Here is a 15,443-nt window from a genome sequence, read left to right as displayed (position 1 = left end):
TATTTACCATTGTGTTAATCCTTTTGATATATCTTCCCCACTTAAATCTACCAACACCTACAATGGCAAGAAAGGAAGACTTTTTTAACAAAAGGTTTGAAACAATAACAATAAAATAAACACCACAACTTAAAAAATAGAACATCCAAACTATAAACTACAGATAAATAATTTCTAAAACAGCAAAAAATATCTTTAAATACAGTTTGTTCTAGTTTCTTGATATATTTTTTAACGTTTGTTTTCATTTTTCTGTGCTCTAAAAAATTTGTTTTGTTTTTTCTGACATAATGAATTAACAGAAAATGTTTTCTTCAATGTTTTTTAGTCACAAGTTTTTCTCAAATGGTGTGATTTCAGTTTTGCTGTTTGTGCTGTTTTAATAAAAAGATCATCGCAACTAAAGGCTTAAATTAAAAACATATAGGTGTTACCTTTCCCAAAAGACCTTTGTGTTTTGACAGGATGCTTCCTCCGTTCTTCACAGCCACATCCAGAGTTCTTCTGTGGAGCTCCACCATAGATACACTAAATTCAAACCTGCAAACACACACACATACACACACACACACACACACACACACATTTTCCAACAAAGTTATATTCCCATGAGTTTCTAACTCGACAAACAAACACAGCACTGAAGGAAATCATTCAGAATGGTCACACAGGTCTTTTCTCTAAACCTTTTATTGCTTTAATAGCTCTTATGATGTAAAACAAACTACTGCGCTGCTGCACTCTTGTTCCATGTTAATGCTGGGAGTTTTATTATGAACTGAAGCAGAAGCTACCATTAAAGAGCACTGAGAATAAAGACCCACATAAAGAAGCTTTAAAGATCCCTTAAAACAGAGTTACCTAAAGATATTGTAACATAGACAGAAATGTGGTTGAATTTGGGTTGAAACAGTCATCAGACACTTGGACACAACGGACCTAACAAAAGCAAATAAGTTCTTTAAATAAGACATATAAATTGGTATTAGAGTCTTAAACCTACGTTTGATCATAAATAGGATTCAGAGTCCTCTTCAGCGTGTTTGTCCGCCTCCTCCCCGTCCGGCTCTTGTCAGGCAGCAAATAAAGGCGAATGAAAGGATCTGAACCATCTTTGGTGAAGGCTATTAAGTTACTGAAGGCACAGAGGAGAAAAAGGTTTTAGATGCACGTTGATCAGGTTATCGGTGCCTGTTAATTCTAGACGTTGCAACATAAGATACAAAATTGCACAGATTGCTGCAAAATTATTGACACTGGCCACTTTGGACTTGGCTTTTCTTAACGAGCCGTTATCTCGTCAGTCCAGTCAGACTTTCACTTCATTTCACCAACCTGAGGTCATTTGAATAGCTATCTACAACAGGTTAACTGTTTGTAACCTTTTTAAAGATTAAAAGATCAGAACTATTGCTTTAAATTTCAGTCGATTACTGCAGTTTGTAGCTCACCGGCAGGCGTGCACCACTACAACCAGTTTGTTCCTCTGACAGCTGTGGCGAACCGTCAGCTGGATCTCACCCAGGGGGTACTGGTTGGGGGGGCAGCCACTGAAAACACACCAAAGTCAGTCAGCGTCACGTCAAAACGACGAGTTTACAAAAGCACACAAATAAACGGATCACATGGCATGTAGGATGAGAAATAAAAAACAAGATACAAGCAGTGAAATGAAGTCGTCCGGCTTATTTACTTCTGCAGCTGCCGGAGCCTCTGCTGAAGCTCCAAGGTGGCGGCGGGCAGAGAGATGTCTGACGCCAGGCTGGGGGTGGACTCTCGGTGAGGAAGGTGTTTCTGGGAGCTCGACATGCAGGTGCTCAGATTGGACGTGCTGCGGCGAGGGCTGGCCGAGTACGGCTCGCCGTCCGGGTCCTGGAGGGTGAGCGTGGAGGCGTGGACGGGCTGCAGAGGCGCGGCTGATGGCAGCGGGGATTCTGACGGAGACAGACTCAGGGAGGGAACTGAGGCTGGCTGAGGAACACTGGACTTCCTGACCTGGACGGACGAGGGCAGGTCTGAAGACACCTGCTTCTCCAAGGAGAGGATCTACAGAGACAAAAAATCAATACCAGAATTAAAATCATGCAATGAATAATTTATTAATACTGATGTTGTCTTTATGATCATTTTTTTTTCCTCTCTTCAGTCAATAAAAAAATCTTAGAGTTTAGATAATTTTCCTTTTCGAGCCTTTCTAATAAATGTTGGTGCATTGATTGTGACCCAGCTGAGAATTGCTAATTCAGAACAGCTCTATATTTCATATGAATGCAATAATCTTTTTTATTTGATCAGTGGTGATTCTGCACAAGATCATGCACTTAGTCTCAGTCTCTAGAAGAGCAAAGCAATTTACTGTCCTCTGGTTTCAGGCACTAGCTCACAAAATCTTCCTATTAGTGATTATAGAAACAGTAAGACACTTTTAGTTCATGCTTCAGCTGGAAAAAATATAACGCTAACACTTGGCCAAAATGGTTTTGTTTTATAGCTTAGTTTCTTTAGGTAATGGATTGAAATATGTTATTAGTTAGAAGCAGCATACCTTTTCAGCTTTAAAAATATAACGCAAAGTAATAAAACCTGCAATTAGCATTTTGAGCTAACGGAGATTATTTCAACTGCAAAAAGCACTTTTGTTTAAAAAGTGCATCTTTACTCCAGCTCTTTGTTTGGTGACGCTATTATGAAAGAATAGTAAAAAAAAAAAAAAAAAAAAACTGAAAGAAGTGAGGAAAGTGTGATTAAAACAAGTGTGTTTGTGATGTTTTTTGAGAAAAAAAAAAAAAAAAAAAACAATGAAATGCTAACACAAGGTTCAAGTCGAAACAAAGCCACAACTAGTTTGACAACAGATGTTTTTTTCTTGAATATTATTCCTATCAGACATTTAATATTTTCTCCAGGATTGATTGAATCCATCTCAAATAACTGAAAAGTAGTCACCACAATGTTCCTGCTTTGAAGAAAACAAATCTATGAGGTTGTTTGTGCTGAGAAACAAAAGAAACTAATTCGTTAGACTACAAGAGGCCATTTATGTCCTCACTAGGCACAGATTTTTTCCCTGCTGGTTAAAGTCTATTTCTTGAGACATTGAAGTCTGTAAGCACACAAAAAGCCACTAATTACTTCTTGAATGCATTGGTGCAGTTTGGTTATTTGTACATTTACAACCAGGACAAATGACATTTCTATGAGAACTGGAACTGCATTCTTTAAGTTAGCAAAACACGACATTTGCCTTTGTGTAGACATTTGCCTCTGAAGGTCTTTTTTAGTTTTAGGATGAGCCCAATGACCTTTAAACCAAGTCATGGACTTTTATTTCCAGTCAATCATCAGCAACTGAGTACATCTGAAGGGACAAAACAGTAAACACAAGTAATTTAAAGGGGCTAGAGCTGAGAGTAGGAAAGGTACACATTTCTGCTAGCTAATCTGCAGATTTGAAGCATCTGTTCTGGGTGAAATGAATAACTTGTAACCCCGTTTTTACCCTCAGAGCCATCTTCAATTTGATGGTGGAGTTAGGCCCCGAGTTCTTCAGGGGAAAGCACTGAGTCAGCGTCATGTCCTCCTCCGTCAGCAGGCTACTCAAAGGAACCCTCAAGTTACCCAGTGTGCACTTGTGCTTGTCATCTTTTATCTAGCAGTAAACAAACAAAACAAAAAAAAAAGCAAAATAAATCAACAAGCCACTTCCTCCCCGTCTCAGCAGAGCGTGAATCAGAAATAAATATCTCTAATTTAGCGTTACCTCCACCTCCAGCTCCTGCCTCTTGGGATTGTGGACGAGGAATGGGAAACAATCCTCCCACAGAGGTTCCCTGGTCTTAAAGCGGATCTTTATGGACAAACAGGTACTCATTAATTAAAAAAATATAAAGTAGACAAATAAATAGCACAGTTCTAAAAATATCATATCAGTTGTACTTTTTAATCATCATAAGCTTTATTGGAAACGAGAAATACCACAAAAGGATTTTAACTTTTAATGCAAGACTACGTTTTGAACAAAAAAATGTCTTCATATGTATATATATATTTCTGCTCATAACTTAGATGAATTTATTAAATGTATGAATTTATCTTGCTCTGTTAAAAGTACTCTCTTCTTACGCAAAGAAAAAAAAAGTATTTGAAATACTGAGTATGATTTTCAAGTGTTTCGGTTAATGTGGTCCACTTCCATATGTGTGAATGTTGAGCATTTACAGTGCAGTTTAGGCAAGGTGACAAGTTTTGGTTTCTTTTCCTTCTCTGCCAAACCAATAAATTCACCACCAAGAAATTTATTGGAAATCAATCTAAATAAAACATGTTTACTTATTGTAACAAACTGAAAGGAAAATCTCCATAAACGAGAAAAGTAAAAGGGTTTCTTTGTTGCAACATTAGGAGTTCACAAAGACACCAACCTTGTAACCAGTTGTACCTGTTGATGATAACTCTGACTGACAGAAATAAAGTTTAATTCAGACCAGAGATATGAGCTACACCTTGTCTGAGGGAGATTAGAACCAAAGTGGAGTTCTGCTTCACTAAAACAACTTCAGTCTCAAAAATTTCATTGTTTTTAAGTGAACGCTATCAACAAAACAATAAGGACATCAACAGAGTTTCTGTCACTCAGCTCTTCTAAAAGACATCCACTGATGCAGCATATGGGTGAAGAGACAGCAAAGTAAGTTATTGTTTTAAAGTCTTAGCTTCAGTCTAGCATTAGCTTAGTCTCTGTCATCTCAGAGGCCCATTAAGCAGCTTGTTAAGCAGCTTAATGGCCCAGCTAACCGCAGGAACTCCTCTGGCCCTCGCCTCAGAGTGATGCTGAATGTTGACCACAGCTGGCCAAAGATGGTGGCCACAGGCAATTCGTCGGTCAATTTTGTAACTTGGAGAAAAAAATTGTGTTTGTAATAAGAGGTTCCACTGTAATGTGTATTATTCATGTGATGCAAACATTACAGTGGTCTAAAGACTTATAAAACTGCATTTATTTGAACCAATATGTATCAGAATCAGAATCAGAATCAGAATCAGCTTTATTGTCATTCACACACAACATCAGAAATGCAGTGCAGAACGAAAATGCAGTTAAGAACACTCTGTTCAGGAGAAGGACATACGTTACAGACATACTTATATAGTATATATTAATTCAAGCTGTTTAAAGACAGCAGCAATCCACTTTGGTCTTTGTTTGTATAACTCAGACTAGCTGTTAACTGCAGTCCTGTCAGAACTAAATTCTGATTCTCCAAACTTAAAATCCTTCAAGGAGCGATCTGCAACAGGTAAGAAAAATAAAAATGGTTCATAACCTTTCAACAAAACTCCTTCAAAAGATCTGAACTATCACTTTAAGTGCAACATCTGCTTGGATTTATTCTGTGGCTTTTGAGTCGCTGGATTAAATTTCTGTTTTTGTGTTCCCTAGTTGTATAAAGCAGTGGTCCTCAAGGAACACTATCCTGCAAGTTTTAGTCGTTTCCCTGCTTTGATAGAAAACTGCGACAACAATCTGCTGGATGCCTTAGAGAGATGCTTTTTACTAATTGGCTTTTTATTATGTATTTGAATGTTTTTGTACAGTGCCCTGAGATGACTTTTGTTGTGACTTGGCACTATATAAGTAAGCTGAGTTGAATTGCCAGACCTGATTTGAATGAGTGATTAACAGGCTTCTGCTGACATTGAAGAGCTGCTGACAAGCAGGGAAACAATGAAAACATGCAAGCTAGTGTTTCTCATGGACCAGGGTTGGGAACCACTGGTGTAAAGCCATCTCTGTGTGTACAATCTCTACACACAAAAAGCGTTTTGTACATTTATATTAGCGTATGTTTGCATTTACATTTCATTTTCTCACATTTGCATAGATATTTTTAACGTGTGGTTATTTTGTTATTTCTTCTTGTGTGTTTTGGCTCGCCCCCTTTGCATCACTTTCTCTGGAAATTTGCATTTCCCTCAGTTGGGATTCATTAAATTCCTAACTGAGGGACAAATGAAGGGTTCTTCTTTTCACTTTTGAATTCTAAACAGAAATTTTCATAGAGAAAAAGCTGATAAACGCACACAATCATCTCTTTTTCCACTCAGTTTCCCTTTATCTCTCCCTTACAGTCACAGCGACGTATTCTGTTACAGGAAGCTCCACAGAGACACACAGTTTATGAATAGGATGATTGTGTGTAGAAAAACACTTATAGTATGAAATGTTTGGTGGCTAGGGTTTGTTTTTTTTACAACTTAAAAAGGATGAAAATATTGAGCAACACCAACAGAAAAATTAAGCTTCAAAGAACAAATCAATTAAGACCAATAGTGCAAAGAGTAGACAAAATTAATAATCCTGAAGTGTGTTTTTAATACTCACCTTACTCTCGAGTGTTTTATGACCAATTGTGAACTGAACATAAGGGCTGGGTTCACTGCTGCTCTTCTTGGTCGACTATTAAACAACCAGAGAGGGAGGTGTTAGTTTATTGCACACAAATTAAAGCTGGACGATGGATTCACACGACATGCTTGTGGAGGCCTTGTCAAGCACACGAAACTGAACAAGTCTGTGGTTAAAACAAGACAGATTATTTAAGACAAGCAGAGCTGCAGGCAGAGATGCAACCGAGAAGAATCTTTGTCTCTTCTACAGGCTAAATTAGGCATGATTAGTCTGGATGGCTAAGGATTACTCAGTTCTCCATAAGAAAAATACTCCTAATATCTACATGCCAGAGGCCAAAACAACATAAAAAAGTCAACGCCTTTATCCTGTTCTTCCTCATATCTGATATCTGTTTCTCTCTAACATTAGAATTAAGCCTGTTATTGTGTGTACAAGCTTATTACTACAATCAATATTAGCAACAACTTTACCTGAGAAAAGCAGACGGCACAAAATACTGCATAATATTCATTAACACAACATATATATATGTAGTTACAATAAAATGAATGAATGCTTTAACAATCTAACACATCGAAAAAAGGGAATGGATTTTTCAAGGATCATGTTGGATTTTGCAGCAGTTAAAACAGTTAAAACATGAGTGATCAAACAGCACCATGAAGACCAAGGAACACACCAGACAAGTCAGAGATAAAGTTGTTGATAAATTTAAAGCAGGGTTAGGTTTCGTAACAATATTCCAAACTTTGAACAGTCTTGTGAGGCACTGTTCAATCTATGAGCTGAAAACTGTCATCCTGAGAAGACATGGCTGTCTACCTAAACTGACAGGCATTAATCTGAGAAGCAGCAAAGAAGCCCGTGATAACTCTGCAGAAGCTGCAGAGATCTACAGCTCAGGTGGGAGAATTTGTCAGCATGACAACCATTAGTTGTGCACTCCACAGAGCTGACCTTTATGAAAGAAAAAGCTATTTTGCCACAAACTGTGTAGGGAATAGCACAGTCGAAGTCCAGACCTAAATCCAACTGTGAAACTGGCAAGACTTGAAAACTGCTGTTCATAGTCGCTCTCTATCCAATCTGATTAAGTCTGGGCATTTTTGCGAAGAAGAATGAGCAAAACTATCTCTAGATATGCAAACCTAGTAGAGATATATCCCAAAACACTGTAACTGCAGCAAAATGTGGTTCTAGAAAGTGTTGACTCCAGGGGGGCTGAACACAAATGCACACTAGATTTTTATATGTAACAAATTCTTAAAATCACACAACTTTTTCCTTCCACTCTCCAGTCATGCACTCCTTTGTGTTGGTCTTTCACATAAAATCACAGTAAAATGAAGTCTGCGGTTGTAAAGTGACAAAATGTGGAAAAATTTCAAGAGTTGTGAAGAATTTTCAAGGCACTGTCGAGCAGTTTTACAGGATTTTCTGATGTGGTGTTCATGAACAAAAGAAAAGAAAATGTGAAGCTAGAGTATAATAAAAAACTGCATCTTGGAGCTTTTATGGAAAAAAGAAAACATTTTTTTCTCTTATTGTAAACATTTTAATATGAAGAGACAGACAAATGTTCAATTCAGCTATAAATTTGGTGTAAGGTGGTAATTACTGTTCTCAGAGAGAAATCTGAATCAGCCCAACTTGGAAAACAGCAGATCAGTAATTGGAATTATCTAAAAACTATGATCGGGTTATTATCTAATCTGTATCTTGTCTAAAAATTATTTAGGTCTGTAACCACATCTTTGTTTGGTGAAGGAAATATTTTTAAAGAAGGTCACAGTGGTCTGGCTCTTTCTCTGCGTGAGATTTTGTTTTAATAAAATCAATTTGAAAATTATTAGCCATATCTAGGTCACCACTTTGATGTTACAAGACCTAAAAGTACTTTGATTTGCTTCATTTTAGGATTCTAAACATGTTGATGTAACAGGCAAAAGAAAACCAGACTGCTGAGCATGTTTTCAGCCACCATGGCACGAAAAGTGATTAAGATTAAACTACTGGGGAGAAAAACCCAAAGCACTCCTGCTGTCCTGAATCATAAACTAAAACTGACAGTGACTGTATTGTCTCTCTCTCACACACCCACACCCACACACACACAGTGGAGCTGAGGGAGTGCCACTGTATGTAAGATAATGGAATGCTTGAAACTTCTTGGAAAAAAATAAGGATGGCAGACTCTCCGAAAATGATTTCTGAGTAAGGTAAACTTTGTTTTGCTGCTGCGTTGCAACACATCCTTTGTCTGGTTGCATGACATCATATTTGTTGCAATAGCTCGTCAACAGACCTGTTTCCACCTCTTCCTGTACCTACCAAGCTGTTTAGCCTGCCCTGTCTGTGAGTATGTGGGACAACCTTATACAGAAACGTTAGATCACTGCACAGGAAAAGTACAAAAAGGTTGGCCTACAGGCACGACAACCTTATCCTAAATTTCGGAGGACAACTTCCAGCTGTCTTCTTAACTAGCAAACACACTGGCACGTGCGCTGCTCTAAAGCAGAGTTGTTCTGCAAGTTTTGCCACTGAAAAGCCTCATCTGCAATGCCAAGATAACTGCAAAGCAAAGGCCAGACATAAAATGCACATTACAATCATTCTATCAGTGTGAAAGATGTGGTTTGAGCGCAATATTAGAGTTTGGCATGCAAGAGCATGTTAGAAAACGCATAAACAATTCAACATTCAGGAGAAAGGCGTGCAAAACAGCATGATCACGGCATAACGTCTTCACGCACAATTTCACGCTGGCGTTTTGATAATCGCCACATTCACTCGTCACAGGATGGTGCAGCTGCAACAACAAGGGTGTGATCTTTGCATGCAGACCATTCTTCCCACATTTACCTTCAGGGCCTTAAAGACCGAGACTTGCTTCAACCCATCATAGGGGAGATCTGACGGGTTGCTCTTAAAGCCAACAAGGAGATTTGGGGGGAGAAAAATCACACCCGCAGTTAGTTGGAATGAGTTGGTATGGGTAAAATGAATAAGAAAAACCCAGATAAATGTGTGGAAATTTGGACTGAAAATGATTTAAAAAGAACGAATAAATGTAAAATAAATTGTAGTGTTGGGGATGATACTAACGACCCGGCAGGAAGCTAACAATGAAAACAGAATAATGAAGGCTACATGGAAGACCTGAACCTGGCAGATCATTAGGAGCGCTGCCAGAACAGAGATATTCGACTTCAACTTTAAAATGAGCACCATATGTGGTAGAACAAAACCACTCTTAAAAAAAAGAAGCAGATAAAAGCACCTAGCACAGCTGCATCCTGTGGTTATTAAGTGTTTTCTTCGTGTTAATGGTTATTACTGGGGAAATTACACTAAAAGCATGCAGCTAGCACATGCTTTAAAGCAATAGTGCAGAACTTTTGAAGTGAAACTCTGTGCAAAAATGATTTGAAAAATTAATATCTTACCTGTTGTAGATAGTTCTTAATATGGCCTTTTTAGAAAAAATTGAGTTTAATTCTGTGGAAAAGAGGATTGCTGCTGTCTTTCAACAACTCCATATTTTTAAAGTGTTTTAAAATGTGGCGTATGCATCAATTTTTATTTCTTTTTACATTACTATTTACATAGACTTTTGTGGTTATTTACAAGTGTTAATAGCATTTGTAGCTAGCTTGTGCAGCTATCAGGACTTCTGTCAAAATATAATATTTCTGCTGGGAAAATCTTGTAGTTTGAAACTGATGGCATTGGAAAAAAAAAAGATAAAATAGTTTTGCATGTTTTGCAATTAAAGTTGTTTTAAGACAGCAACATTCCTCTTTGGTCTCAGCCCTACTAGGACTAGCCGTTAGCCCATCTTTCCATTTAGAAATAAACAATTTCTCCAAACTGAGGCCATTCAAAGAGCAATCTGCAACCAGAAAGATACTATTTGTTCAAAACCTTTCCACAGACCCTCACTTTAAAAGATCATAACTATCCCTTTAAGGTGAAACCTTTGAGAAACTCCTGTTATAGTTCAAACCCATTTCATCACACCTTGCTAATGCTAACTCTACGAAGATGCAGAAGCACTGCTGGACTCACAAAAATTGTTTTAGACTCAGTCGAATTGCTTTCACAAAAGATTAAGCCAGATGCTCTCCTCTCCCCTAAATTCCCACAGCCTAAGCTGCCTGTGAAGACACCCTTAGGTGAAGAAGGAAAAAGAATACAGAGGAAACAGAGGGGTTATGAGAACCGAGGTAACTAAGTTGTGTATTTTTGATCCGGTTGTAAAGTTCTTCAAACTGAAGGACTAAAGGCTGTTTGCAAACTTTAGGTACGTTTATTTGTTTTATTTGCTTTAAAAACTTTTTAAAGCCTCAAGAGATAAACTCAAAGATGGCTACAGACAAAAGGAGCTGTAAGCATTTGCTATAAAATTTTCCACTTCCATCCTGTTTTCATGACAAAGGCAGAAGTAAATAGGATAATCCGGTTTAAAAAGGTGGCACCCTTTAACAATTAGGGGTGTGGTTGACACAGAATATGAGCTTGGAAATAGTAAAGCTTACTGACAGAAATTGAAAAAATTTCTATTACTTTTCCCTTTTTTCCTATAAATTCACCTGGTATATTTTTCAGGAAACAAACTGATACATTTATAGAGGCATTTAGGTGGGATAATGTTTCAAATAAAACAGAAAAATTGTGTCCACAGACATGCAATAAGCTCTGATAAATAAAATAATAATAAAAAACCCGCTTTTGATAAAAGCCTGTTACTTTCTGCAGTTAAGGTACAAAAAAAATACAGAATCTAAAACCAATCTGACCTGACTGTTGGGATCACATTGAGGTCAAAGTATGTGAAAATATAAAAATCAATGAACATTGAAAGTAAACAGCTACAGTCTTCAAGAATAATCACTGTGACTCAACAACAGTACCATGAAGCACTAAAGACCAAATCAATAATCCTTATATAAACAAGCATTATACTGGCATTTCTGAGAAAACTGGTCCAGGTAAATGTAGAGTGTATGCCTCAGATGGAGAACAAAAAGCCTACATGAGCAAAATGGCACATTGTAGCACAAGCTGAGGCATCACAACCAGCGTCAAGATAATTTCTTACAGGTAGGTTCTTAGCTGAGTCCAGATAGATCACCAGCAGAGCTGAAGACAATCCATCGCTGGTCGGGCTTCTGTCGGCACGCACATTTCGCAGCACCTGATTGGACACAGGGACATTTAAGCCGACCCTCCTTCATCATCAGCAAATACAGAAACAGCAACAGGCAACGAGCTAAGTGGTACCTGATCCAGCTTCTCAGGAGTGGAGAACAGAGAAAGCCACTCCAGTTTTAGGTGGAGTTTCCCTGTAGGTGCTTCCTCGAGTTCAAACCACTGCAACAATGAAGCAAAAAAGTGTTTAATTTGAAGTTAGAGTGAAAGGAAATCATATATATTTTTGTTTTGATGGGTTAGGAAACCCCCTCCAAACCCTTTATAATGTGTGCTGAAAAATAAACTCTTTAATGTGTCAATTCGGGTTGCAAAAGTCCCTTAAAATACAGACTTGTTGTGTAATTGAAACTTAAAATATGTGTTCCTCATTAAAATAAGGAAGGCACTTTGATCTATTTGATCTAAGGTTTGACTTCTATTAAACAGAAGGCTCTTGATATATTTCACATAAACCCAAACAGAATTCTTCACTGTTTGGTTGTGAGGCACGAGTTGTGCGAGCCATGACCAGAGCAGCAAGGCTCATTAGTGTTGCAAAGAAACAGATAACAGCAGCGCGAGCTTTAAAAGAGGGGGAGAGGGGGTGTATCAAAAGCATCGTCTGCTCACAGGCAGAGGGAAGAGTCTGCAAAAACACAAAGAAAAAGAGATAAACTTTTACTTGTGGATAAAATGTCTGAGGGAGGGAATATATAAAAAGGCTTTATATTTACTTTATATTTACTCCGAAGAATTTCTGACAACATGCAAAGAAAAAAAAAAAAATTGGAAAAGCGAGATGCAGCAGTAGGCACAAGGAGCAGAAATGTTTTGGGGGGGGGTTTTGTCAGGAAGGTATTTCAGAGACTGATACTGTTTTGTCTAATCTAGAAACTATAAATTACTTCACAGGGAAAGAAGTTGAACACAGAAATATAATTAACTAAAGATACACCAAAGTACTTTTAAAAATTTTACAAATTACCAATGTTTAGGCTAACATACTTTCTTAATTAGCTTATGTGGCATAAGTGCTGCTAAATGTCTCTTTATGAGATAAATATAAATTGTTATATTACACAATTCTTGGTATTCCTTGTTCAGTCCTCCACCAGCTGGGAGAGGAAGTTAGCAGAAGATTTGAATCAAAGGTTTAGCTTTCCAATAAAAATTGCTTTTATTAATCTCAGACCAGCCCTTATTCCTTGGCTGCTTTCTCCACATACTGTTTACACCACAGAGCTTACGGTGCCCAGGGAGGTAACTGTGGTCAGGGAACGCAAGAGCCTGAAGTACAGCAAACTGGCAGCTGATGCTTGGCAACGTGGGCGAAAAACAAAACTCTGTCCAGCAGACATCAGCTGCACAGGCTTTGTGGGAAAGTCATTTACCAGGCTGCTTGAGGATTCAAGGACAAGTCCAGCAAGGCTCTTTCAATTGCAGCTGAGCTAGAAAGTCAGTGAATATGGTTTAAGTCCAGGATACTTGATGCCAGTATGGAGTTAAAAGCAGAGGGGGGCACATCCTGGATGCCAGGTGGAGCTAATGAGCACTCTGGAAGTGTTGTGGACTAAGCATCAAAACACCTGAGAAGGAGGTTTCCCACCTATACACCCCGATGAGGCTTCTTAACTTCCCTTAAGACTCACATATAACCATACTTCCACCCTCTTGATTATTACATCTATTCCTAAATGTATCTTTGTGGCCCCATCCTTAGGGTTAGTGTCATTCGTACACGTCTACTAATCAAGATCTTTGTAAGTACAAATGAAGTCAGGATTGTAAGCGTGTTCATCATCAGTGTAAAAACATGTTTAAGATTTGTGGATTTTGAATACCTAAGTACTATTTAAACATGGACTATAACAAGTTCATTAAAGTTTAGCGGCTTGTTATTTTTGAACAGAGACAGGCTCGCTGTTTCTGAGCTAAACTATGGCAATACACTTCACACTCACATCTCTTTCTCTTGAAAGGAAAGCAAATCATTACCTAAACGATTAAATTCTGACCTAAAGATGTTCACTGTACAGATAAACTGCACATCAGAAGAAGCGTGTTACCTCATCAACTTTCTGCTCTTTGTGTAGCTCAGTCAAATCAATCATGAGGCTGCAAATAACGACAAATACAGTAATCAGTGAAATTCACTTGACAAACAGTAAACAGAAAATTAAGCCAATTAATCATAACAGAGGTACAGGTATTGATCTGCTGCTTTGCACAGAAATCTATTTGAATTTGCCCTTGAGAAGGCAGCTGTGGGATAATCGCCCTGCAAAGAATATTAACTCAAAGCTGCATTACAAGAAAATGTATCTGTAGCTCATCCATCAGCAGCGCCGCTGAGGTGCAACAAGCCGTGTTTCCTTTGAGGAACGTGTAATAAGATCACAGCAAGGCAGGAAATAAGACTTACCTTCCGAGGAAATCATCCTTGTCTGGATCCTCATCAAACAGCTCAATCTCGAGGTGTTGACCAGATGGCTCGTACAGCAGAGCCTGAGGAATACAAGAACGAGCTGAAGCTTCCTCAGTCAGACCATCAACAAAGAAAAAGCTTTAATGGCTGCCAATTTATGCAATGTTTTTGATTTGAATTTTTTTATGATCCTAAAACAATTTCAACATCATTAATTGATTGTTTGGGGATTAATGTAACTCAAACTCATTAGGACTTTTGTAAAAACTGTGTTAGAAAACAGTACATTTTCCTCACCTTTGTTTATAACTAAAGTTGTCGATCAGTTAAAGAAATTATCTTGTTAGCGTTTGGAATATCTCAGCATAGCTCAAATGTGATCTTAGCTCCAAATGTTGCTTTAAGGCTGTCCACCGCTTGATTTCCTCCTCCAGAATGACTGTGCTTCTGTCGCCTCTTGTCCTCACAACTTTTAGTCATCATTTCTTTTCAAAAAAAAGCAGAAGAATTTGACCGTTTCACTTTCAACCTGTCACCTCTGATCCTGTTGTTCTCCCTCGGATTCTGTTTACATGCAAGGATTATTTAACCGACTCAATATCCGCAGAGACTGTCTGAAGCGTACTTGTCAATGGTTGAATGTGAAGAACCGACTCGTAATTGTTGGAATTCTGTTGATTATGCTCATTTATTATTATGTGGTAAACTTTTGGTTGTAAATGATGCATATTAAGTGGTATTTTTTATCATAGATGATCCTACAGACAAAAAATTCAAATCAAAAGCATTGAAAAATCCCATACTTAAACACCTATTATGGCTTTAAAACTTTGTAAAAAGTAGAACGTGGTTATTGGTGAACACAAGAATCTAATAACATACAAAAATCAATAGCTATTATTTCCCTGAGAAAAAAAGAATTGAGCTAAATGTTTACTCGTCTTGTTTACGAGACATCCCAAATGTATCACCTCGTAAACTTCGTTCCACTTGGGATGGAGGCTCTCTTTAATGGTTTTGCTGTGGAACAGCTGGTTGCCGATCTGCAGGACCCCATAAGGGTCGGACTTGCCCTTGATCAGTCCTCCTAAAAAGTGGTCCTTCCCTTCCAGATCCTGGGCCTCCAGGAAGTGAATCCTTAGGACTCCCTGAGAAAACAGCAGATGAGAGCGAATCCTTATGAGTAGTCAGAGCTGAAGACACACAGGAAACTATTAAGGGCAGCTGCACAAAACAAGGACAAAAGAGGGAATTTTTTTACCATTTGATCCAACTCAAAGTTCATCAAATTTAAGTGATTAAAGCATACAAGTGCAACACACATAGATTTTATTTGATTACAAAACTGTGCCAATGACACCAGTCAAGAAAAGTGAAAATTAAAAAGTCTATTTTAAAAAGTTTGCTCAA

At 38.0% G+C, this 15,443-nt stretch overlaps 1 protein-coding gene across 5 annotated transcripts in view; it reads right to left on the bottom strand.

Moving 5' to 3' along the window:
* esyt2b (extended synaptotagmin-like protein 2b) overlaps positions 1-15,443 on the bottom strand; it is a 38,351-nt gene that overhangs the window by 1,166 nt on the left and 21,742 nt on the right. For 2 of the 5 annotated variants that reach the window (XM_025003875.2, XM_025003877.2), the window contains exons 9-23: positions 15,005-15,181; positions 14,031-14,113; positions 13,675-13,723; positions 11,699-11,788; positions 11,517-11,612; positions 10,484-10,585; positions 9,278-9,340; positions 6,383-6,457; positions 3,761-3,847; positions 3,500-3,649; positions 1,694-2,046; positions 1,452-1,550; positions 1,004-1,135; positions 435-540; positions 8-57 (exon numbers count right to left, since the gene is read on the bottom strand). In XM_025003875.2, the coding sequence (XP_024859643.1) occupies positions 8-57; positions 435-540; positions 1,004-1,135; positions 1,452-1,550; positions 1,694-2,046; positions 3,500-3,649; positions 3,761-3,847; positions 6,383-6,457; positions 9,278-9,340; positions 10,484-10,585; positions 11,517-11,612; positions 11,699-11,788; positions 13,675-13,723; positions 14,031-14,113; positions 15,005-15,181 (1,712 nt within the window). The remainder of the gene's footprint in view (positions 1-7; positions 58-434; positions 541-1,003; positions 1,136-1,451; positions 1,551-1,693; positions 2,047-3,499; positions 3,650-3,760; positions 3,848-6,382; positions 6,458-9,277; positions 9,341-10,483; positions 10,586-11,516; positions 11,613-11,698; positions 11,789-13,674; positions 13,724-14,030; positions 14,114-15,004; positions 15,182-15,443) is intronic. The other 3 variants (XM_017406795.3, XM_017406796.3, XM_017406798.3) reach the window with 3 other exon arrangements.

This window comes from Kryptolebias marmoratus, linkage group LG21 (genome assembly GCF_001649575.2).
Source record: "Kryptolebias marmoratus isolate JLee-2015 linkage group LG21, ASM164957v2, whole genome shotgun sequence".
Lineage (NCBI taxonomy): Eukaryota > Metazoa > Chordata > Actinopteri > Cyprinodontiformes > Rivulidae > Kryptolebias > Kryptolebias marmoratus.
Note: the sequence above shows the minus strand (reverse complement) of the source record. Positions and strands in the feature narration are given on the sequence as shown.